At 42.6% G+C, this 26,488-nt stretch overlaps 1 protein-coding gene across 1 annotated transcript; it reads left to right on the top strand.

Moving 5' to 3' along the window:
- Positions 1–1,054: 1,054 nt before the first annotated feature.
- Positions 1,055–20,931, top strand: commd5 (COMM domain containing 5). Its single transcript, XM_084332396.1, has 7 exons — positions 1,055–1,281; positions 9,104–9,264; positions 11,055–11,083; positions 12,022–12,072; positions 15,092–15,187; positions 17,212–17,287; positions 20,583–20,931. Exons 1-7 carry the CDS (start codon positions 1,161–1,163, stop codon positions 20,682–20,684), a joined length of 636 nt encoding a protein of 211 aa, XP_084188522.1. The 5' UTR covers positions 1,055–1,160; the 3' UTR covers positions 20,685–20,931.
- Positions 20,932–26,488: the final 5,557 nt, after the last annotated feature.

Below are 26,488 nucleotides of genomic sequence, written 5' to 3'. Positions count from 1 at the left end.
GTAAATTACCCAGTATGGTTGTCAATATCCCAATGTACCCAACCCCCCCCACCCAAGTCCCAACCTCCTCCAATGTACAGTTTCTACGTCAAATGTATATACTCCCTTTTCTTGACTCCTTCTGTATCACAAACAGTACTGTATTTGCAAATCTGGTATGTCATAAATGTATAGATGTAGCAGTACTGACTATCTGTATGTCATGTATGTCATATATGTCCTGATGAATTGAAAATGGGGGACCCTGATGTAAACAAGACGAAAGTCTTTCTCTGGTCTGCATCCCCTTAACAATTGTGTGTATTGAGCTGTACTGTATTGTACCCATTCTGCAATCTGTTAATAAAGTTTTCAATCAATCAATCAATCAAAGACTTTCTAACCTAATTGGCGCAACTGAAACGCTGTAATGATGAATTGAAAACAATTGTAAACGTCTTGTAAACAAGACGAAAGTCTTTCTCTGGTCTGCATCCCCTTAACAATTGTGTGTATTGAGCCGTACTGTATTATACCCATTCTGCAATCTGGTAATACAATTTTCAATCAATCAATCAATCAAAATGGGGGACCCTGATGTAAACAAGACGAAAGTCTTTCTCTGGTCTGCATCTCCTTAACAATTGTGTGTATTGAGTCGTACTGTATTATACCCATTCTGCAATCTGGCAATACAATTTTCATTCATTCATTCATTCATTCATTCATTCATTCATTCATTCATTCATTCGTTCATTCGTTCATTCATTCATTCATTCATTCATTCATTCATTCAATCACGTCATTGTGCTCATCTGTCTGCAATCTGTTAAATAAAGTTGTCATTCATTCATTCATTCATTCATTCATTCATTCATTCATTCATTCATTCATTCATTCATTCATTCATCCATTCATTGTAATACATTTACGATTTTACCAGTTGACGAGGACTGCGAACGCACCATCAGTGCAGCCGGCCCACCGCGAGAGTAGGGTATATCACCGCGAGAGTACGTCACCGCGAGACTTCCGAGAGCGAGACGGGATCATGTGACAAGAGGCGGAACTTAGTTGCGGAAGCTGCTAGGTCAACAACAGACAACAACAGTCCATCCAGCTAAGAAGAGTTTTGTTCTCTTATTGCTATTTATATCCCCATTATATTTAAAATACCTGCAATGACCACCAGCCTGGCCCGGGACTCCAGCTTCCTGGGAGGCAGGATTACACCAGAAATAGACTCCCTGTGCAGAAATCTGAAGGATGTGGACCAAGAGCTGTTCAGAACAATACTCAAAGGTACAGTCGTCAATATTATTATTGATTATCATACCATTATCTTTATAATTATTATCAATATAATATGTATAAATATGTATTTGTATTACTATTATGATGATGATGATGATTGTCATTACAGCCAGGCCAGACACAAACAAGACATGATAATTGATAACTCTTAATTGCATGCAAACAGGGTTGGAACGGAAGTCAGTCAGTCAGTCAGTCAGTCAGGTACAGTGGTTAGCAACAAGGTCCTGGGTTCGTAGGGGAGAGGCCGTCTGTGTGGAGTTTGTTTACTTGGGTTTCCTCCGGGTACTCCAACTTCCTCCCACACCATAATGGATCATGCTAGGTACTCCTGACATTGTCCTTGACCAAGGTACTGGTATTAGAACTGTCACTGAAGACTCAGGAGCACTCATTCAAGGGTACTACGACTATGCGTGCACCTCATGGTACCAAAGCACCTCAAAGGCGCTTAAAACAAAATTACAAACATCACAAAACAAACTGGTCAGACTACTACTTGACCTTACCCCCAGAACCCACCTCACCCCTGCCCACTTTGACAACCTAGGATGGCTTGGAGTAGACGACAGAGTACAGCAACTTGCAATGGGCCTGGTCTACAAGATACACTATATGACTAAGGTACCCATGTACATGTCAAAATACTTCCCAAAGGTCAGTGAATACCACAACCACTACACCAGAGGAAGCTCAACAAATCATGTTAAACCCAGATTCGGCTCAAACAAGGGACTAAACACGTTTAGCAATTATGCCACATCAATGTGGAACGCCCTACCCAAAGCTGTAAAGGGATGTGAATCCCTACCCACATTCAAAACTGCTCTTAAAGAGCACCTACAGGAGGCTGCAATTCGAAAACTGGCCACCTCACAGTCTCCTCCCCACCGCATGTATATATTCCCTCCCCGCCGTATGGATATTTCCCTCCCACCCACCCACCCCCTCCTAATGTACAGTCCCCTCCCCATCATATGTATATATTCTCTCCCCACCATATGTATATACTCTGTCAGGATCTAGGGGTAACAGTACTGTATATTTGAATACCGTTTATGTCACAAATGTATCGGTACTAAATACCTATATGTCCCTATGCCATAAATGTCATGTATGTTGTGTATGTCATAAATGTCTAATATGAATTGAAAATGGGGGACCCTGATGGAAACAAGACAAACGTCTTTTTCAGGTCTGCATCCCCTTAACAATTGTGTGTATTGAGCCGTACTGTATTGTTGTACCCATTCTGCAATCTGTTAAATAAAGTTTTCATTCATTCATTCATTCACTGTGGTGGACCCAGCAACCAAAACAAGGCTGTTTGTGTAAAGACTAGAGATCACTTGACTGTTTGTGTAAAGATCCTTTAATTAAAGGAACACGCCAACATTATGGGAAGTGTGCTTATCGTCTTCTCCAGAGTTCAACAAGAAGATGTTTACCAACTTTCTCTCTCTGTGCGTTCGGTAGAAAGGCTGCAAGCTAGCAGTCCGTAGCCGTCTGGTGAAAAGTCCCACGTCACCAAAACAAATAGTGTTTGTTGCACTGACGTCACGATTTGGTCAGTAGCCCACAGATGCACGGCCGTTTTGGCGTGAGACTTGAATGTAAACAACGGGCGATTGATCCAGATATAGTCAACTACCTAGTATTTTCGCCAAGCCCATACACGGATGAAGATCTTAAGGCTTACCAAAGCGTTGGATGCCTACAACCAGATGGTGTGTGGATGGATGGGTGAGAGAGGCACAGTACCAGCTAATCAATGACATGTGTCTTGTGAAAGCCAAGGTAGGTGATTCAATAACGTTACTAGATCAACTGATCTTTACATTTAGGAACCCCCCCCCCCCTTCAATCAATTGATTAAATAAGTAAATTGATGAGTAGGCTACTGTGTATTTGCATATCTCTGTTAGGATCTATGGGTAACAGTACAGTACTGTATATTTGCATATCGTATATGCATATCGTATATGTCACAAATGTAACAGTACTATCTGTATGTCCCTATGTCATAAATGTCACTATGAATTGAAAATGGGGGGACCCTGATGTAAACAAGACAAACGTCTTTCTCTGGTCTGCATTCCCCTTAACAATTGTGTGTATTGAACCGTACTGTATTGTACCCATTCTGCAATCTGTTAAATAAAGTTGTCATTCATTCGAACTCGTTTTTTATTTACAAGCTTATATTTGGTTGTCTTGTCTTTTATTCAGGTACTCCATTCCCAACGAATAAGAGAAAAAAAACCTGGAGCCCTGGATAATGGCTGAAAAGTCTGGTAGGATTGTTGGAGCCCACTGTACATGTATGGCTGGCCTGGGCGAGACCTGCACACATGTTGCGGTATTGTTGTTTCTCATTGAAGCAACCGTGAAGTTGAGGGACTCGAAGGCGGTGACGCAGGAAAAGGCGTATTGGCTGTTGCCTACTGCAATGTCAAAGGTGGAGTACAAGGAATGCAGAAAGATTGACTTCACTGCAGCAAAGAGATACGAAGTAAAAATAAGGGCTAAAAGTGACTGTGCTGGTCATGTACTACAGTCACTTGAGAAGGAAAAGGAAAGTGCTAGTTGTTCTACTCTTAAAGTAAACAAAACCCAACATCCAACCAGCGATGAATTAGCATCATTGTTCAATGCTCTTAGCACAAGAACTGGCTCTAAGTCTGCTATTTTGTCGCTGATTGAACCTTATTCGACAAAATACACACCGTCCTCATATCTCTCCTAGTTACACAAACACACAGTCCTCGTATCCCTCCTAGTTACACACAGTCCTCATATCCCTCCTAGTTACACACAGTCCTCGTATCCCTCCTAGTTACACACAGTCCTCGTATCCCTCCTAGTTACACACAGTCCTTGTATCCCTCCTAGTTACACACAGTCCTCATATCCCTCCTAGTTACACACAGTCCTCATATCCCTCCTAGTTACACACAGTCCTCGTATCCCTCCTAGTTACACACAGTCCTCGTATCCCTCCTAGTTACACACAGTCCTCGTATCCCTCCTAGTTACACACAGTCCTCGTATCCCTCCTAGTTACACACAGTCTTCATATCCCTCCTAGTTACACACAGTCCTCATATCCCTCCTAGTTACACACAGTCCTCATATCCCTCCTAGTTACATACAGTCCTCGTATCCCTCCTAGTTACACACAGTCCTCGTATCTCTCCTAGTTACATACAGTCCTCGTATCCCTCCTAGTTACACACAGTCCTCATATATCTCCTAGTTACACACAGTCCTCATATCCCTCCTAGTTACACACAGTCTTCATATCCCTCCTAGTTACACACACTTGTGATTAAGTCCCTGCCCTTTGTACACACCGCCCGTCGCTACTACCTATTGGATGGCTTAGTGAGGTCCTCGGATCGGCTCCGCTGAGGTCGGTCACGGCCCTGGTGGAGCGCCGGGAAGACGATCAACCACAGCCATTATGCCAGAGCTAGTTGGCAAGTTCTACACTAGGCTTTCGTCTACCATGGCTAATGTAGTATCCCTACAGCCTGGTGCATCTGTCCTGCTGGTTCACATGGTGCAGATACTGCCGCAAGTGCCAGTGGGCAAGAAGAAACCTGGTGTTACTGTGGCCAGGTTGAGTTTGGTCACATGATTTTGTGTGACAATACAAAATGTCATATTCAGTGGTTTCACTATTCATGTGTTAATGTTGAGGTTGTGCCAAAAGGAAAATGGTATTGTCCCACCTGCCGTAGGCTCCCACAGTTTCTGCCAAAAAGGGTCAAGAAACCTTGTAAAGAAACCTAGGTTATGGTTATGCTATTTTCAGTAAACCGTTGTGTTAGCTTCATAAATTTGTATCGACGTCTTCATTTATATCCGATGTACAGCCTAATTACAAACAACTCCTAATAAGTGCTATTTTGATTTCTATTCTGAAGCTGATTTGCACACACTACACCCATGCTGTGATTTTTATATATATTTTTTTATTTAACCAGGCAAGCAGCACATTGGAAGGAGGATATTGTGAGTGGGTGACAATTTTGTGTATCAAATAATAATAATAGTTATGTTATGTATTGTAAATGAGCGATTATATTGTTGTTTATGCTGCTATTTATGCCATTTTTATTGGTGTTTTTTGTTTAATTATTAACACTTTAGTTGCCAAAGGACGAGTTTAGGGCGTCCTTCCCCGCCATGCTCAAGTTGCTGAAGACGCCGTAACTCGTCTTTAATATCAATATTTCAAAAATCTGTGATCGTAATCATATTTTCCATCCGCAGCCTTCACACACAGTTCAGAGCTCCTCTCAATCCTCTAGCGGTTCAAGAGCGCCATCTGGTGGCCGATCGGCAGAAGCGCCAAACAGGAAGTTATGTGGATGAAGTGCTGCTCACCCATATTACTTCCGGGCACTCGCTATAGGTCCCGGGACTCGATCTCGACACAATACATAGCGATCCGTTGCCAATAACTCGATAAACAACATGATTTGGACGTATATACTATTATACAACCTGTAAATGGTCCGGGTATTTCTACATCCCATAATAGGAATATTTCAGTTCCACGCTCATCGTCCAACGGCGCGAGGAAGATACGGTAAGATTCAGCGTTATTTTTGAACGTGTTCGATATAAACTGCTCTGATGATCATATCACCCACACTAGATGAATGATATAACGCTGCCCACGGAATTATAAACGATCCCCCGCCCATCCGGTCAATATCAGATGATACGTAGAAACTTCTAGAAGTACGTCCAATTGAAATTTTTGATCTCGCACAGATTCCTACCAAACTGTATTTCATCATCAATATAATGCATTTGGGGCTATAAATCACGTTCTGGAGAAAGCTGCAGAAAGAGATGAAAACATACTTATACTTTAGACCATATTTTACTATGAATATGTGAATGAAAAAGTTTAACGTTGCTACACAATGAACAATACATATAGGACCTTGAATGGGCCCTAATAATGGCAATCTAGCAATAGAATTTAAAAAGTTATAGCCCTGCAAAGAAGGGGAACTTCTCCATGTTAAATAGAGCTGGCAACGGATGGTATATCATGAATTTAGCCTTAGGCAATCAAAGTGTTAAACACCTCCACGTTACATAAAAACGGTCTGTTCTGTTATTCAAGTGTTCTGATGGGAATGGCGTATTGTACCACACAACAATACTATTAACAATGACTTTACAATGATTTGATTTATCTACATAAAACAAGACACCTCAGTTAAAATCAACGACTGGATTATTTGTCACATGCATACCAGGGCATACAGTGAAATGCGGGTGGTCATGCCCGCATTGATTGTGCAAAATACAATAATAAAAATAAGCATATAAAAAAAAAAAATAGGTAAGATACAAGATATGCATGATAAAAAAAGACATGCTAAATTCCTGATAATCTGGTTCCTATGTACACTACTATACAATTTACTATTTTAACTCTTAACTGATGGGCAAAGGTTCACCAGAGCACAACAAGACACTTCAATTAAAATCAACAACTGATGGGCAAAGGTTCACCAGAGCACAACACACAAGTCCAATCTTGTCTATGGTACAAAAACTGTCATTATCCTTGCACATCAAGAAATCAATTGGCAATGTCCCCCCCCCAAAATACAATATTTCTGGCGCACACTACCCATCACACGCTCAACATGAATCCAAACATGAGCAATTTTCCTTGTGGTTTCTAAGTCAATTGGAGCTAACTGCGACTTCCCGCGAGTAAAGGCTGGGATTTTGACCTGAGCCATTATGCAACCTAAAGTGTCCTGAATATCAAAGCCACGGTCAGCGAGAACTAAATCACCAGGAACAATGTTGTCCAAAAAGCCACAGTTTTCAACTATGTACTTATCGCTAACTTCCTCCCCATACATTTGAAATGTAAGAGACTGTGCCCTGTGGTGTAATACCAATAAAATTTTTTACTGTGTTATGGTGCTTGTAGGAAGACCATGTTTCTGCTCTGGCTATAAGGACGATCTATAAAAACCTCAAAGCAGTCGACAATAACAACAAATTTTTTCCCAAAATGTTTTCTGAATTGCATTGGCATGGTTTTTTGCAAATGTTCTCTTTCTGGCCATATAACAAGTGGTTTCATGCGAATAAACATGACATCAATGACATCAGTAAATACCCTAGAAGCAGTGGATATTGACACATTGAATGCATAACACAGGGAGGTTGTAGAAACATTAAGCCTTAGTCGCATCAATGTCAGCATCAGCATCTTGAATGTATTAAGCGACTTCTTCACAGGACCAAGGTATGTAATGAGTGCTAACAAAATCTGGAATGTAGGTAGACCAGTGAAAAATAAAACCTTCTCATCTTTACCCACAAATGCACTTTGGTCATAGGTAGAGGACAACTGTTTCACATCAGAACGCAACTGAAGGTTTTCCGCTCTCAGATTTATAACTTCATTGGTCATAGAATAAATAAAATCACCAGTCATTTCAGTTTGAGTCCCTATACTGCACACATTATCACCGACATAATCACTTGCAGCAGAATCATCAGCAGCAGCTGGTATGTCCATAAGAAGCAAGGCATGGGCAGCATCCACCTTCAGTTTCTGCTGGGTACGATTCACACCACGTTGGTAGCGTGTTTCTTTAGGTGGTTGCAGAGAAGGCTCTTGCTTTCCTGTCATATTTACAGATGGCACCCAATCTGGGTCATCCTTCTTGTACAGGTGACACTTTTTACCTGGAATACAATAATGAAAAATATAGCACACTTTTGACGCTACATTTTAGGAATATTTACAGAAACTAGGAGTCTTACACTACTACTGTAGTAGGTTATGAAATGAGATAAGAATCATATCCAGCCAAGAATGCAAGAAACGGCAGCTTAATATCAATATGGTTGTATACTATTCCACTGTAAAATGATAGTTGCTGTTATTAATATTTCACATAACGTTACCTGACAAGAAATGCGCAGAACAAACTCGAATGTTGACAAGAGTCTTGCCATGGAAATCCTGGTTGAGTTTGGCCAACCACAAACGTCTCCTTTCCTGAGACAATTGTTTGCCCTCTTCTCCTTGATTTGTGATAACAATTGGCAATATGAAGAACTCCAAATGCTTTTCCCTATCCGACCTATTAGTACAGCCAAGAACACGGCAATAATTGACCATTTTGAGCAACAATGAACTTGAAGAGTTGCTAGTTTGACGCAATCACCCGCTGTTTACGCCAAAGTTTCTCGCCAAGATGGCCGACTTCCGATTTGATGACGCGCCGTGAAAACACTCTCAGATTAGAGCAGTGAGAGAGTGAGTGTCTTGTGTCGTTAAGTGTCTTGCTCAATGACGCTTCGACACGCTGCTGGGAGGAGCGGGAATCGAACCGAGAACCTTCCAATTACCAGATGACTGCTCTACCTCCGAGTCCTGAGCCACTGTCGCCCCCATCGGTCTGCTGTATCCATCTGTTGTTTAGGGAAAGCCCTGTTCTATCCATCCATCTATCTGCTGTATCTCTCTTCTCTCAATTTCAATTCTATTCTATTCAAATGGGCTTTATTAATGGGCTCTCTCTCTATCTCTCTCACTATCTCTCTTTATCTATCTTCTCTTTCTCTCACTATCTCTTCTCTCTATCTCTCATCTCTCTCACATCTCTCTATCTCTCATCTCTCTCACTATCTCTCTCTTCTCTCTATCTCTCTCTTCTCTTATCTCTCTCGTATCTCTCTTCTCTCTCTCTCTTCTCTATCTCTATCTCTCTCTCTCTCTCTCTCTCTCTCTCCCTCTCTCTCCCTCCAGCCGTGGTTAGTGCTCTAGAAGGAAGAGACTGCAGAGAGGTCCTGAAGTCGCTGGCGGAGGGCAGTTCAGTTCCAGAGGAGCGCCTGGCTCACCTGGTGGCAGGGATGTACAGGCTGCTGTCAGAGGCCCTCCGCTTCCCCACCTCCTCCCTCAGACCCGAGGTCAGCTGGTACACCCTCTGCACCCCGAGAGCCAGGCTTGTTTCAACACCAGTGCACCCTGAGAGCCAGGCTCGTCACAACACACTAGCACTCTTGTCACGTGGGGGGGGGGGGGGACCCAAACTGAGTAAATGTAGTCTATTAGGAGTGTTAAAAGCAAGGGCGGCCGGGTAGCGCAGCGGACTAAGCGTCTGTCTACCACCGCAGAGACGGTGGGATCGAATCCAACTGCCAGCGGTACCTCCGGCTTGGTCGGTCGTCCATACTGACACAATTGGCAGTGTCAGTGGGTGGGAAAGCCGGTGGGGTGGGTCCTGGTCGTTGTAAACAGCGACTCCTACAGGTCGGTCAGGGCGCCTGCACAGCTAGGGAGGGAACTGGGGAGGGTAGTGTGATCCTCCCACTAGTTACACTTCCCCAGTGAGAGTCCTCGCTGTCAGGTGAAAAGAAGCGGCTGGCTGTCTCCACATGAGCCCAATTTTTTATTTTATTTTAATCATAAAAAAAAATATATATATATATAAGGGGAGCTCCAGTAGCTCACCGCGTACCTCGAGCGCTATTTCGGCGCCGGGGACAACCGTGCTCGTCACGGATCTGGGGTTTAGCGAGTTCGAATCCCGGACTGCAGCCGTGCCTTTCCCAGAGTGTCTTCCCCCCCATCTGTACCCATTCAGCCTGTTTCTGTCGGTCATTCTTGACCAGAGTAAATGCGATAAACGCAAAAAAGAGCCAGCGGAATGGCCAAAGTTTAAAAAAAAATATATATATATATATATATATATATATGCAGTCAGGCCACTGAACTTAGAAGCAAGCCAGGCCAGTGTTTCTAGTTGCGGCAGCGCAATAGTTAGATAACCTAGGTGGGGAACAACCAGGAGATCACTGCAACTCACACAAGTTGGAGAACTATCTCTTTCTCTCTCTCTTGCTCTCACACACACACAAAGGGAGCTGCATGTGATTGGTGGAGGCGGGACCCTGTTGTTGCTGATCATTGACACATGCTAGCCTGTAATAATCCCTCCCAGAAAAATCTACTTTGCATTTGATATATTGCACATATATGCCATCACACACACTGGCATTTAAAGGGTTAGAATTATAAAATGAATATGTGGTGTTATGATCAGGGCTGAAGTTGAATAAAAGATTGTATTTTTTTCAATCTGACATTACAAAAAAACAGAAAATCCATCAAAATTTGTGTTGTTCCTAATCATACATGCTAGCCTGTTTTTTAACAATAATTTGTGATGCCATCACAAACACTGGCATTTAAAGGGTACAAATAAAAAAATTCCTGCACCAGAATGCAGGAAATGAAGTCTTTGTAACAAAAAAAATCCTGGTGGGGGACCCCCAGACCCCCTGCAAAGTGGCCTGACTGGGGCTATATTTTGCACTATATTTCCTGGCCTGAATAATTTCCCCAGTCCGGCCCTGGTTAAAAGCCTCCAATCCTTATTAGTGTGTGTGCGTTTGAACGTTTGCATGTTTCAACCATACATTTCCATTTATATAAAAAAAATATATTTTAATTTTTTTTTACCTCCTATAATAGTGGGGGTCGTGGCTCTCTGACACCGTTATTTGGGGGTCGCGGCCTGAACAGTTTGGGAACCCCTGGTCTAAGACAGTGAATTCATGCATGTTATTCCTCTGGTCTGAGACAGTGAATTCATACATGTTATTCCTCTGGTCTAAGACAGTGATTTGTTTTGGTGGGGTATGCTGGCTATGGAGAACTATTAATTATCTTTCTGTGTTGTTGTGTCTGATTTCAGGCTTTCAAAGAGGATCTCAGAGAACTTAGGTAAACGTTTCACTGTCTGACCTTGTATACACACACACACACACACACACACACACACACACACACACACACACACACACACACACACACACACACACACACACACACACACACTGTGTAGTGAAAGGCAAGGACAAATATAAAAAGTCGATGTATATCTGTTAAAGGGGCAAAATTATGGAATAGCTTTGACAAAGAAGTAAAAATGTGTAGTTCGCTACATACTTTTAAGAAATTACTCAAATATAAGGTGATATATAAATATAAAACCTCATTATTATCCTAGTTATATTTCATCTAAAACATAGCTGTGTTCAAATAGTGACAAAGGGAAAAATAAAAACATATATATATAAACAAAGAAAAAGTATTTTAAAAAAAAACATAAATAAATGTGTATACGTTTTTGTACATAAAACTATGAAAAGTTTGTAACCATTGCTAAATGATATACTGAATTGTGTTTTTTTTTTTTTTTTGTAAATAGTGTAATGTAATGTAGGCAATTATAAGCCTCGGCTTCAGCCTACACCTTTTCGGTCATTTTATTTTTTTGGAAGTTCTACTACTATGCTTTGTTAAAAAAATAAGACAGAAATAAAATCATTCATTCATTCATTCATTTGTCCAAAGTCAGATTTACACTAGTTGTTAATTTGTTACAGAACACTGATCCTTCAAACTATTTTTTCTCTGTCTGTCTCTCTCTCTCTCTCTCTCTCTCTCTCTCTCTCTCTCTCTCTCTCTCTCTCTCTCTCTCTCTCTCTCTCTCTCTCTCTCTCTCTCTCTCTCTCTCTCTCTCTCTCTCTCTCTCTCTCTCTCTCTCTCTCTCTCCCTCTCTCTCTTTGTCTCTGTCTCTCTCTGGTTTTTAATGCTTGCCTGTGTGTTCTTTCTGCAAGTTTAGATGATTTATGTTGAGCTTGTACTTCTCTCATTAGGATACCTGAGGACTTCATCACAGATTTCGCTAGCGTGGTGTTTGGAAATAGGTACTCTGTCTGTTTGATTGATTGATTGATTGAACATGTACAGTACAGCTCAAACAACAAACAACTGCTAAGAGGATAAAGACCAGAAAAGGTCTTTAGTCTCCATTTTCAACTCATCAAGAAATTCATCTGTCTGTCTATGTTGGATACTTACTATATTGTTGATACTAGAATCATGTTTACATTTACATTTAGTCATTTAGCTGACGCTTTTATCCAAAGCGACTTACAAGTTCTGTACGACAAGTCATCAGGAAGGGCACAACTCTATCAGCTGAGTAACAATGTTCATCAAAGTGTTGAGTGCTACAGTATAGGTTAGTTTATTAGGACAAGTGCATGATAGTAAGGTTAGTTAGGGTTATATTTTTTTATTTCATATACTGGTTGAAGAAGTGCATCTTTAGTCGACCGCGAAAGATTGGGCGGGTTTCGGCTGTCCTAACTGGGGTGGGTAGTTCATTCCACCATTGTGGGGCAAGGACTGAGAAAAGGCGGCTTCTCCTTGGCCATGACAACATCCCCTCCAAATTCCTCAGAGACTCAGCAGCCGCCATCACCCCAGTCATCACACACATAATAAACCTCTCCATAAAACAGGGACACGTCCCCAAGGACTTCAAAATTGCGAGAGTGACCCCTCTGCACAAAAAGGGCAGTAAATTAGACCTTGGCAACTACCGCCCTGTTTCTATTCTTACCTCCATCTCGAAAGTCATGGAAAAAATTGTCTATGAACAGGTTGAAAAGTACCTAGCGGAAAAAAATCTAATCTACGAATTCCAATCTGGCTTCAGAACATCCCACTCCACTGACACATGCCTTCTCTATTTGAATGACCACATCAAACAAGAGGTGGACGCGGGCAAATACTGCGGCATGGTCATGCTGGACCTACAAAAGGCCTTCGACACTGTCAATCACTCCATTCTGATTGACAAGCTAAAAGCAATTGGTTTTGATAGTCTATCAGTGAGCTGGATGCAATCCTACCTTGAGGGGAGGGAACAGATGGTGGAGGTAAACGGTACCCTACCCCCCCCACCCCCCCCCCCCCTCACAGTGAGCTGTGGTGTTCCACAAGGAAGCATACTAGCACCGCTACTGTTCCTAATTTATGCAAATGACATGTCGTCAGCTTGTGACTGCAACTTGTTCTTGTTCGCAGACGACTCAGCCCTGCTGGTCTCTGACAAGAACAAGTTACAGGTTGAAAAAACCCTCAGCTCAGAACTCGGCAGAATCTGCACCTGGCTCGCTGATAACAAACTATCATTACACCTGGGTAAAACAGAGTCCATTCTCTTCGGATCATATAACAAACTCTGCAAGACCGACGGCTTCTCAGTTACAGTGGGTGACAATATTGTCACATGGAAAGATGAAATTACATACCTAGGTTCCATCCTAGAGGCAAATCTTTCCTGTGACAAAATGGCATCCAAGGTAATAAAAAAAGTCAACCAACGAACTTGTTTCTTGTACCGGATCTCCTCTCTGGTAAACAAGAATACCCTGAAGACTCTGGCAGGAGCACTCATTCAAGGGTACTACAACTATGCTTGCACCTCATAGTACCAAAGCACCTCAAAGGCGCTAAAAACTCAATTACAAACATCTCAAAACAAACTGGTCAGACTACTGCTTGACCTTACTCCTAGAACCCACCTCACCCCTGCCCACTTTGACAACCTAGGATGGCTTAGAGTAGACGACAGAGTACAGCAACTTGCAATGGGCCTGGTCTACAAGGTACCCATGTACATGTCAAAATACTTCTCAAAGGTCAGTGAATACCACGATCACAACACCAGAGGGAGCTCCACAAATCATGTTAAACCCAGATTCGGCTCAAACAAGGGACTAAATACGTTTAGCAATTATGCCACATCAATGTGGAACGCCCTACCCAAAGCTGTAAAGGAATGTGAATCACTACCCACTTTCAAAACCACTCTCAAAGAACACCTACGAGAGACTGCAATTCGAAACTGGCCCCTGTAAATGTCCTAACCCAACCCCCTCCAATGTACAGTAAATTACCAAACATGGTTTTGTCAATATTCCAATGTACAGTTTTGCTTGTACAGTTGTACAGTGTCCCCCACCCACCCCTCCTACCCAACCCCCCCCACCCCACCCACCCAACCACCTCCAATGTACAGCCCCCCCCCATCCACCCAACCCCCACCCCACCTACCCAACCTCCTCCAATGTACAGTTTCTACGTCAAATGTATATAGTCTCTTTTCTAGACTCTTTTTGTATCACAAACAGTACTGTATTTGCAAATCTGGTATGTCATAAATGTATAGATGTAGCAGTACTGTCTATCTGTATGTTGTGTATGTCATATATGTTATGATGAATTGAAAATGGGGGACCCTGATGTAAACGAGACGAAAGTCTTTCTCTGGTCTGCATCCCCTTAACAATTGTATGTATTGAGCTGTACTGTACTGTACCCATTCTGCAATCTGTTAATAAAGTTTTCAATCAATCAATCAATCAATCAATACTAGAATCATGTGATTGATTGATTGATTGAAAACTTTATTAACAGATTGCAGAATGGGTACAATACAGTACGGCTCAATACACACAATTGTTAAGGGAATGCAGACCAGAGAGACTTTCGTCTTGTTTACCATTTTCAATTCATAATGACATTTATGACATACACAACATACAGATTATACAGATATATATCATGACATTTATGACATACATGACATACAGGTATACAGTACTGTGACATACAAGATATGCAAATATACAGTACTGTTAAACAGAGATCCTAACAGAAAATATATACATACGAGGGGGAGGAAACTGTACATTAGGAGGGGGTGGGAGGAGGGGGGGTTTGGACATTTACGGGGCCAGTTTCGAGTTGCAGGATAGTTAATATGTTGATGATACTAGAATCCTAGCTCATTCTACTGTCGACCTTGTTGGATAATAGAGTCTGATAAATGACTACATTGGAACATGTGTGTGTGTGTTATATTGTGTCCAGGCGTTCAGCTCTCGAATCAGTCAGCAGCCAGAGGGACCCTGGACTCCCCACTATCCAGGATGTCAGATGGAGGGTGGATGTCGCTATCTCGACCAGGTAACTAATCATAACTATCTCTACCAGCTAACTAACCCTAACTATCTCTACCAGCTAACTAACCCAAACTATCTCGACCAGGTAACTAACCCTAACTATCTCTACCAGCTAACTAACCCAAACTATCTCTACCAGCTAACTAACCCTAACTATCTCTACCAGCTAACTAACCCAAACTATCTCTACCAGATAACTAACCCTAACTATCTCTACCAGCTAACTAATCATAACTATCTCTACCAGCCAACTAACCCTAACTATCTCTACCAGCTAACTAACCATAACTATCTCGACCAGGTAACTAATCATAACTATCTCTACCAGCTAACTAACCCTAACTATCTCTACCAGCTAACTAATCATAACTATCTCTACCAGCTAACTAACCCTAACTATCTCTACCAGCTAACTAACCCAAACTATCTCGACCAGGTAACTAATCATAACTATCTCTACCAGCTAACTAACCTTAACTATCTCGACCAGGTAACTAATCATAACTATCTCTACCAGCTAACTAACCCTAACTATCTCGACCAGGTAACTAATCATAACTATCTCTACCAGCTAACTAACCCTAACTATCTCGACCAGGTAACTAATCATAACTATCTCTACCAGCTAACTAACTCAAACTATCTCGACCAGCTAACTAACCCTAACTATCTACCAGCTAACTAACCCAAACTATCTCGACCAGGTAACTAACCCAAACTATCTCTACCAGCTAACTAACCCTAACTATCTACCAGCTAACTAACCCAAACTATCTCTACCAGCTAACTAACCCTAACTATCTCGACCAGGAACTAATCATAACTATATCTACCAGCTAACTAACCCTAACTATCTACCAGCTAACTAACCCAAACTATCTCTACCAGCTAACTAACCCAAACTATCTCTACCAGCTAACTAACCCTAACTATCTCGACCAGGTAACTAATCATAACTATCTCTACCAGCTAACTAACCCAAACTATCTCGACCAGGTAACTAACCCAAACTATCTCGACCAGGTAACTAATTATAACTATCTCTACCAGCTAACTAACCCTAACTATCTCTACCAGCGAACTAACCCAAACTATCTCTACCAGCTAACTAACCCTAACTATCTCGACCAGGTAACTAATCATAACTATATCTACCAGCTAACTAACCCTAACTATCTACCAGCTAACTAACCCAAACTATCTCTACCAGCTAACTAACCCAAACTATCTCTACCAGCTAACTAACCCTAACTATCTCTACCAGCTAACTAACCCAAACTATCTCTACCAGCAACTAACCCAAACTATCTCTACCAGCTAACTAACCCAAACTATCTCTACCAGCTAACTAACCATAACTATCTCTACCAGCTAACTAACCCTAACTATCTCTACCAGCTAACTAACCCAAACTATCTCTACCAGCTAACTAACCCAAACTATCTCTACCAGCTAACTAACCCAAACTATCTCTACCAGCTAACTAACCCTAACTATCTCTACCAGCTAACTAACTAATAGAAAACAGTAGGCCAACAAGCAGATAGGGGAGCACACCGCACAATATAGCACACAGGGGACAGAGGAGCACAAGAAGAGATACAAGAGGGAGGGGGCAGGATAAAATTGCATGGGAGTGTGTGAGTTAGGGTGTGTGAGAAACAGGGTTAATTGAAGGCTAGGGAATAAAAGTGGGTTTTTAGTCGGGCCTTAAATGTCTCCAGCGAGGGGGCAGATCGGATCTCCAGGGGTAGCTGGTTCCACAGTTTGGGGACCACGGCCTTGAAGGAGCGATAGCCTCTCTTTTTGAGTCTTGTAACGTTAACTAACCCTAACATTACAACTATCTCTACCAGCTAACTAACCCTGACTTTCTCTACCAGCTAACTAACCCTAACTATCTCTGCCAGTGCCAGGTAACTAACATTGCAACTATCTCTACCAGCTAACTAACCCTAACTATCTCTGCCAGGTAATTAACCCTAACATTACAACAATCTAGATCTAACCGTCTTAATGTCTCTCCAGCTCGTTGGCCAGAGCGCTGCAGCCCTCTGTCCTCATGCAGACGACCTTATCGGATGGAAACACGCATCGCTTTGAGGTACGGACACTACATGGACTGACCATCCTTTTTACACAAGCTGAGCTACAGTATGGGCCGGGTTTTGTCAACACTGCAAATAAATGATGGAATAACAACAGACTGCTGTCTGCTGGTGGTGCAGGGTTGTTTCAGTAGGACACCATGACTCAACGAGACCTTCTGATAGCAGGGTTGATTGAGTAGGACACCATGACTCAATGATACCTTCTGATAGCAGGGTTGTTTGAGTAGGATACCATGACTCAACGAGACCTTCTGATAGCAGGGTTGATTGAGTAGGATACCATGACTCAACAAGACCTTCTGATAGCAGGGTTGTTTCAGTAGGACACCATGACTCAACGAGACCTTCTGATAGCAGGGTTGTTTCAGTAGAGACACCATGACTCAACGAGACCTTCTGATAGCAGGGTTGATTGAGTAGGACACCATGGCTCAACGAGACCTTCTGATAGCAGGGTTGTTTCAGTAGGACACCATGACTCAACGAGACCTTCTGATAGCAGGGTTGTTTGAGTAGGACACCATGACTCAACGAGACCTTCTGATAGCAGGGTTGATTGAGTAGGACACCATGACTCAACGAGACCTTCTGATAGCAGGGTTGATTGAGTAGGATACCATGACTCAACGAGACCTTCTGATAGCAGGGTTGTTTGAGTAGGATACCATGACTCAACGAGACCTTCTGATAGCAGGGTTGATAGAGTAGGACACCATGACTCAATGAGACCTTCTGATAGCAGGGTTGATTGAGTAGGACACCATGACTCAACGAGACCTTCTGATAGCAGGGTTGATAGAGTAGGACACCATGACTCAACGAGACCTTCTGATAGCAGGGTTGATAGAGTAGGACACCATGACTCAACGAGACCTTCTGATAGCAGGGTTGATTGAGTAGGACACCATGACTCAATGAGACCTTCTGATAGCAGGGTTGATTGAGTAGGACACCATGACTCAACGAGACCTTCTGATAGCAGGTGGTCATAAGAAGTTTAGAAAATGCTGAATGTCAGAAAATAATTGTTGTAGCTTTAATTAATGGATAATTCCATAATTCCTCTCTGTGAATTCGGTAGAAATCTATCTGGGCTGCAACTAGCTAGCCTAGCTTAGCACCAATGAATTGAAGCGTATAGTGACCAGCTAGCCTAGTTGTTTGCCAAAAACACCTCTCCCGGAGTTTTTAGCTAACTTGCAGCCGGATAGCTTTCTGCTGAACCCACAGATAGGAAACTGGTATCTATCTTCTTGTCTGACTCTGGAGAAGACGGTACGTGCATTACCACTCATGTTGGTGTGTTAATTTAACATACTGAAGACTTACTCTACTCTACTCTATTATACATTGCTATGCTATGCTCTACTCTACTCTGCTATGCTCTACTCTACCCTACTCTACTCTACTCTATTATACATTGCTATGCTCTACTCTACCCTACTCTACTATGCTCTACTCTACTCTACCCTACTCTACTCTACTCTACCCTACCCTACTCTACTCTGCTATGCTCTACTCTACTCTACCCTACTCTACTCTACCCTACCCTACTCTACTCTACCCTACTCTACTCTGCTATTCTCTACCCTACTCTACCCTACTCTACTCTGCTATGCTCTGCTCTACTCTACTCTGCTTTACTCTACTCTACTTTGCTCTACTCTGCTTTACTTTACTCTACTCTACTTTGCTCTACTCTGCTTTACTTTACTCTACTCTACTTTGCTCTACTCTGCTTTACTTTACTCTACTCTACTTTGCTCTGCTCTACTTTACTCTACTCTACTCTGCTCTACTCTGCTGACTCTACTCTACTCTACTCTAACTCTGCAGACTCTGCTCTGCTCTACTCTGCTCTGCTCTACTCTACTCTACTCTACTCTGCTCTGCTCTGCTCTGCTCTACTCTGCTCTGCTCTACTCTGCTCTACTCTGCTCTGCTCTACTCTGCTCTACTCTGCTCTGCTCTACTCTGCTCTGCTCTACTCTACTCTGCTCTAACTCTGCTGACTCTACTCTGCTCTATTCTGATCTGCTCTGCTCTACTGCTCTACTCTGCTCTACTCTGCTCTACTCTGCTGACTCTACTCTGCTCTACTCTGCTGACTCTGCTCTACTGCTCTACTCTGCTCTGCTTTACTCTACTCTACTCTACTGCTCTGCTCTACTCTACTGCTCTACTCTACTCTACTGCTCTACTTTACTCTACTCTACTCTACTGCTCTACTCTACTCTACTGCTCTACTTTACTCTACTCTACTCTACTGCTCTACTCTACTCTACTGCTCTACTTTACTCTACTCTACTCTACTCTACTGCTCTACTCTGCTCTACTTTACTCTACTCTACTGCTCTACTCTACTCTACTGCTCTACTTTACTCTACTCTACTCTACTCTACTGCTCTACTCTACTCTACTGCTCTACTTTACTCTACTCTACTGCTCTACTCTACTCTACTCTACTGCTCTACTCTACTCTACTGCTCTACTTTACTCTGCTCTACTCTACTGCTCTACTCTACTCTACTGCTCTACTTTACTCTACTCTACTCTGCTCTACTCTACTCTACTCTACTGCTCTGCTCTACTCTACTGCTCTACTCTACTCTACTGCTCTACTTTACTCTACTCTACTCTACTCTACTGCTCTACTCTACTCTACTGCTCTACTTTACTCTACTCTACTCTACTGCTCTACTCTACTCTACTGCTCTACTTTACTCTACTCTACTCTACTGCTCTACTCTACTCTACTGCTCTACTTTACTCTACTCTACTGCTCTACTCTACTCTACTCTACTGCTCTACTCTACTCTACTGCTCTACTTTACTCTGCTCTACTCTACTGCTCTACTCTACTCTACTGCTCTACTTTACTCTACTCTACTCTGCTCTACTCTACTCTACTCTACTGCTCTGCTCTACTCTACTGCTCTACTCTACTCTACTGCTCTACTTTACTCTACTCTACTCTACTGCTCTACTCTACTCTACTGCTCTACTTTACTCTACTCTACTGCTCTACTCTACTCTACTGCTCTACTCTGCTCTACTTTACTCTACTCTACTGCTCTACTCGACTCTACTGCTCTACTTTACTCTACTCTACTCTACTGCTCTACTCTACTCTACTGCTCTACTCGACTCTACTGCTCTACTTTACTCTACTCTACTCTACTCTACTCTACTGCTCTACTCTACTCTGCTCTTCTCTACACTACTCTACTCTACTTTACTCTACTCTGCTCTACTCTACTGACTCTGTGTGTTATTCCTCTGGTCCAGGTGCCGGTCTCCAAGTTCCAGGAGCTTCGCTACAACGTGGCTCTGATCCTCAAAGAGATGAACGACCTGGAGAAGAGAAGCATCCTTAACATCTCAGACTGACGGAAACATAGTTCCACCTTGTTGTTGTTGTTGTTGTTGTTGTTGTTGTTGTTGTTGATTTTAGTAACATCAGTTCTTGTAGCAGATCATCCGTCGTTCCATACATCACGTTTTTATGATGCATCAGGATGTTTCCTGTGTGATGGAGGAGAGTCAGAGTTCAGAGGTCATATATGTCTTCATATCCTGATTGCAATTGTTTTTGTATACATGAATAAAAAGAATGTTCTGAATATTACCATGGAAACAGACAGTGCTGGCCTTGTTACTCAGAAAAAGTTATATATTTGATGTTTGCTCGTTACTCATTTAAAAAAATAATAATAATATTACTAGTGCAGTGCCTGTGTGTGCCATGGATGTTCGGAGCGCGGACCGGTTTGGAGCGGGCCGGTTGCTTGGTCCCCAGAAGTGCTGCTTGCAGCGTTGTGGAGACCTGTGGTATGGCTGCTTGCAGCGTTGTGGAGACCTGTGGTATGGCTGCTTGCAGCGTTGTGGAGACCTGTGGTATGGCTGCTTGCAGCGTTGTGGAGACCTGTGGTATGGCTGCTTGCAGCGTTGTGGAGACCCGTGGTATGGCTGCTTGCAGCGTTGTGTAGACCTGTGGTATGGCTGCTTGCAGCGTTGTGGAGACCTGTGGTGTGGCTGCTTGCAGCGTTGTGGAGACCTGTGATATGGCTGCTTGCTGCGTTGTGGAGACCTGTGGTATGGCTGCTTGCAGCGTTGTGGAGACCTGTGGTATGGCTGCTTGCAGCGTTGTGGAGACCTGTGATATGGCTGCTTGCAGCGTTGTGGAGACGTGTGGTATGGCTGCTTGCAGCGTTGTGGAGACCTGTGGTATGGCTGCTTGCAGCGTTGTGGAGACCTGTGGTATGGCTGCTTGCAGCGTTGTGGAGACCTGTGGTATGGCTGCTTGCAGCGTTGTGGAGACCTGTGATATGGCTGCTTGCAGCGTTGTGGAGACCTGTGGTATGGCTGCTTGCACCGCAGTGGAGACGTGTGGTATGGCTGCTTGCACCGCAGTGGAGACGTGTGGTATGGCTGCTTGCACCGCAGTGGAGACCCGCTCATTCCACTTCACATTTGATAATGCACTCCCTTGGGTCCTTAGAAAGAAAGACCCAGAAGACCATGGAAAAGAATGGGTGGATGACCGAAGAATTGCTGTTGGTCAAGTTGGTCGGACTATCAGCCAACAGTTTGATCCCACCCCCTACGACAAATAGGCAAAACACACACACACACGTTTCTTTGTTCCCTGTTCTCATCCCCCTAGGCAAAATAACCTTTTTCCTTGAGTCACATGCCAAAACATAGTTTGTTGTTATAGTGCCACCATCTGGCCAAATGGGACCAAATTCGACACTGCACTCCCCTGGGGACTCCTCAGCAATACACACGCCAAGTGTGAAGTCGATCGGATGAACAATTCTCGAGATATGTGGCGGACGCCCACGCAGACACAGAAATTCCTTCCTTTATAGTTAGATTACTGTACGTATAACTCCCTGGGAGCAGTAATTCATTACACTGATCCTTATATTACTGTATGTATAACTCCCTGGCAGCAGTAATTCATTACACTGATCCTTATATTACTGTATGTATAACTCCCTGGCAGCAGTAATTCATTACACTGATCCTTATATTACTGTACGTATAACTCCCTGGCAGCAGTAATTCATTACACTGATCCTTATATTACTGTATGTATAACTCCCTGGCAGCAGTAATTCATTACACTGATCCTTATATTACTGTATGTATAACTCCCTGGCAGCAGTAATTCATTACACTGATCCTTATATTACTGTATGTATAACTCCCTGGCAGCAGTAATTCATTACATTGCTATTACTTAATGTAAAATTGCATCCGTTATTACCTTTGATCGATATACCTACCTGATCATGGTTGGGTGAAGAATTACAAATAAGGCAGAGTCACAGAACCAGAAGCTATAGAACAGACGGGTCAGCTCCTATCATAACACATCTCAGTGGGAGAACCAGATACGCTGCATTGTTAGCCCACTTACATATACATCACACACACACACACACAGTGAAGTTATGAAACTGAGGCATAACTGGTGCTCCGGCCCCGATATGCAAATGTTGTCTGTCTCTCTGGTGCTCTGACCCTGATATGCAAGTGTCTGTCTGTCTGTCTGTCTCTCTGTGCTCTGACCTTGATATGTAAGTGTCTGTCTGTCTGTCTGTGTCTGTCTGTCTTTCTGGTGCTCTGCCTCTGACATCCAAGTGTATGTCTGTCTCTCTTCTAACCTGACCTTGATATGCAAGTGTCTGCCTGTCTGTGTCTCTGCCTGTCTGTGTCTCTGCCTGTCTCTCTCGTGGCATGCATGCGTCTGTCTGTGTAATTGTGTCAGTCCGCCCGTGTCAGTGAATGGCTCTCTATACTATAGTATTGAGTTCACGGACGAGACCAGCTGACCTATATTACTCCAGTAGTATTACGACTATAATAGTCTGATGGCTTGCAGACCCTTCTAGGCTAAAATCCAACTACTGTACATGCGTTTCCCCTCAATGCTCAGCCTACATGGACAACAGGAATAACACTTATCAAAATAATAAGCCTGTTCATTCAAAATATGTATTATAATAATGTTGTTTTGTTCTGATCTAGTCAGCACCTGTTGCTTTCTGAAGATACTAGATGGACAGTAGCCTATTGATTGTACAATAATGTATTATTCATTAACAGTAATGACTGTATAACTTTATTAAGTCTTTATTTGTCATGCAGTGACACACGCATGCGATGGGCGGCACACACACACACAATTTTTGGGTCGCTGATGAAATTGAGTGTCTGCGCTTGACCCATCCCGTCGTCCTTCCCTTCCAACGGCAGCCGGGAGCAGATAAGGGCTGCGGCATGGGACCTCTCCCCGGGGACCAATCCAAGTGCTCCTGTCCGTCTTTGTCTGGGCCACGACAGCGTTAGCGATCTGTTCTGCATGTCTTTCCATTGGGTTTATATTCGGGAGTGGAAACCCTTGCAAGCACAGGGAGAACATGCAAACTCCACACAGAAAGGCCCGGGAGATTTTAATTTTAATCTATTTTAAACTTGCTAGACTTATTTTATTATCTATTTTTGCCTAGCACAGTCTCTGGAGCGAAACAGAAAGAAGCATTTTGTATAAAAGTATTCTGTACTTCTGTATGACAACTAATAAAGAAACTTGAACTTGAGATACCCCACCTGGGTACCTGGCAACGCGGTGACCTGGTCCCCAAGCGGGAATCGAACCCTGGACCTTCTAGCTGTGAGGCGACAGTGTTAACCACTACACCACCATGCTGACGATTGATTGATTGATCGTCAAGTGATTTTATTCGTAGATGACATTTGAAGACTGTGTTGGAAGGTGTAATGAATGATGAAATGGAAAGACTCAGATTCAGACAACTTTATTGATCCCGCATGGGGCAATTCATATTTGTAGCTTCACGAGTAACAAAAAGAACAACAACTAAAACAAAACAAAACATCTCAATGACAGCACGGCAACAACAACATTCCATGCAATACACAATCCAGTCAAAGTAAAAACAGACAACTAAGTGTAAAAGGCTACTTAAAATGACTACTGTCTGTGTTTAAAAGTCTGATAGCCGAGGGTACAAAAGATTTGGCGTAACGGTTGGTCCTACTTGGTGGAACGTCATAACGGCGGCCAGAAGGCAACAGCGAAAGCCGCTGACACAGAGCGTGCAGGGGTTGATTTGTGACGCTCGTCCCCTTCTTGACCACCTGGTCCGTCCAGAGACAACATAGGTCTCTCTGTTTTACTCCAATTATTTTGGAGCACACTGTCACAATATACTGTAGGCTGTTCCTATCTTTAATAGGCCAATGAACCAGCAGATAAAAGAAAAAGTTAAGAGGCTTTCAATAAAATAACTATAAAAAGTGCTCAGGATCTTTGCACTAACATTAAAAGAGTTCAGCTTTCTCAGCAGGTAGATCCTCTGCTGACCTTTTTTGACAATGGACTCTGTATTTAAGTTCAACTTCACTGAGGGTTTATTGTAATAAGGGGTAGGACCTGATACACATCTTGCTTCTTCCTACTCCTTTTCGGACAAGAGACTGTTTTTTTGTATTCTTATTATTTTACTTTATTTATTTTATTTTTCACAGCTAATTATCTTTGTTTTTTAATTGGATCTTTTAATTGTTATTTTGTGATTATTCTATATTGTTCTAAATAAATCATTACTTCATTCAATAATATGAATAACAGTCATCAGTATTAGGACTGTATCAGAGTATTGAATTAGTTAACAGTCAGTTTAGCGTGTTATTAAACATCAAAGTGTATGTTTAATATATGGAAATATTATACAAACCCTGGTTGAAGGGTTGAAGTTGCCTCTGGGTGCAGTGTGTTGATTGGCTGTTAGTCTGATGGGGTTGACGTCAACAAAAAGTCACCTCCCTTTATTGGCACACAGCCAGGCTGTGGGTTATCTCAGTCCAAATGGGGGGGGGGTTACAGCATAACGTTCCTCTGTTCTGCAATGCAACAGATGCATACAGTGATAGTAGTACTAGTGGTTGTAGACTAAATAACCATACATAGTTTAAAGAGTCCTAGTAGTAGTAGTAGTTTTATTTAGTCATCTCACACCATACAATATGCACAATCATTCAACAATCTTTGATTTGGCAGTGACTGAAAAGGTACAGACTGAAGCATAATGCTACATGCGCCTGTCCTATATTCTTAACAAAATTAAGACTCCAAAACAGTATTCTAAAAAAGAAAGAAAAAGAACAGTCCTACATGTTGTTGAATGAGCCTTGACTTGTTGCTCAGATACACACGTTTTGAATAATACTGATAATAATAACAGTGAAACTGAAAGTCCAACTGCGGTTCTGAATGTCCTAATAAACTAACCTACACTGTAGCACTCAACACTTTGATGAACATTGTTACTCAGCTGATAGAGTTGTGCCCTTGATTGATTGATTGAAAACTTTATTAACAGATTGCAGAATGGGTACAATACAGTACGGCTCAATACACACAATTGTTAAGGGGATGCAGACCAGAGAAAGACTTTCGCCTTGTTACAAGATACAAGATACTTTAATGCCACACAACGATGGTTGGTGGTAATTGTTTGCGGTACAGATTGTTAAACACTGGTTACATCAACATCAAACATCAGACATCAAACATCAAAACGCCGCCCTCCCACCTCCCAATCCCCACAATAAATACACATAAATACATACAGGACAGTCACGGTAACAGTGTCAGTCAGTGACAGATGCTTGCCCGTTTGTGCAAAGGGGGGCGGTCCAGGGTGTTCAGTGTTCGGACTGCTGTGGGGAAAAAACTTTGTGAAGTGTGTGTGTCTGATTAGAATGTTTACATCAGGGTCCCCCATTTTCAATTCATCAGGACATATATGACACACATGACATACAGATAGACAGTACTGCTACATCTATACATTTATGACATACCAGATTTGCAAATACAGTACTGTTTGTGATACAAAAAGAGTAGAAAAGAGCGTATATACATTTGACGTAAAAACTACATTGGAGGAGGTTGTTGGTAGGTGGGGTGGGGTTGGGTGGGTGGGGGGGGGCTGTATATTGGAGGTGGTTGGGTGGGGGTTGGGTAGGAGAGGTGGGTGGGGAACACTGTACAACTGTACATTGGAATATTGACAAAACCATACTTGGTAATTTACTGTACATTGGAGGGGGTTGGGTTAGGACATTTACAGGGGCCAGTTTCGAATTGCAGTCTC

The sequence above is a fragment of the Notolepis coatsorum genome (genome assembly GCF_963971535.1).
Source record: "Notolepis coatsorum genome assembly, chromosome: 16".
Classification (NCBI taxonomy): domain Eukaryota; kingdom Metazoa; phylum Chordata; class Actinopteri; order Aulopiformes; family Paralepididae; genus Notolepis; species Notolepis coatsorum.
Note: the sequence above shows the minus strand (reverse complement) of the source record. Positions and strands in the feature narration are given on the sequence as shown.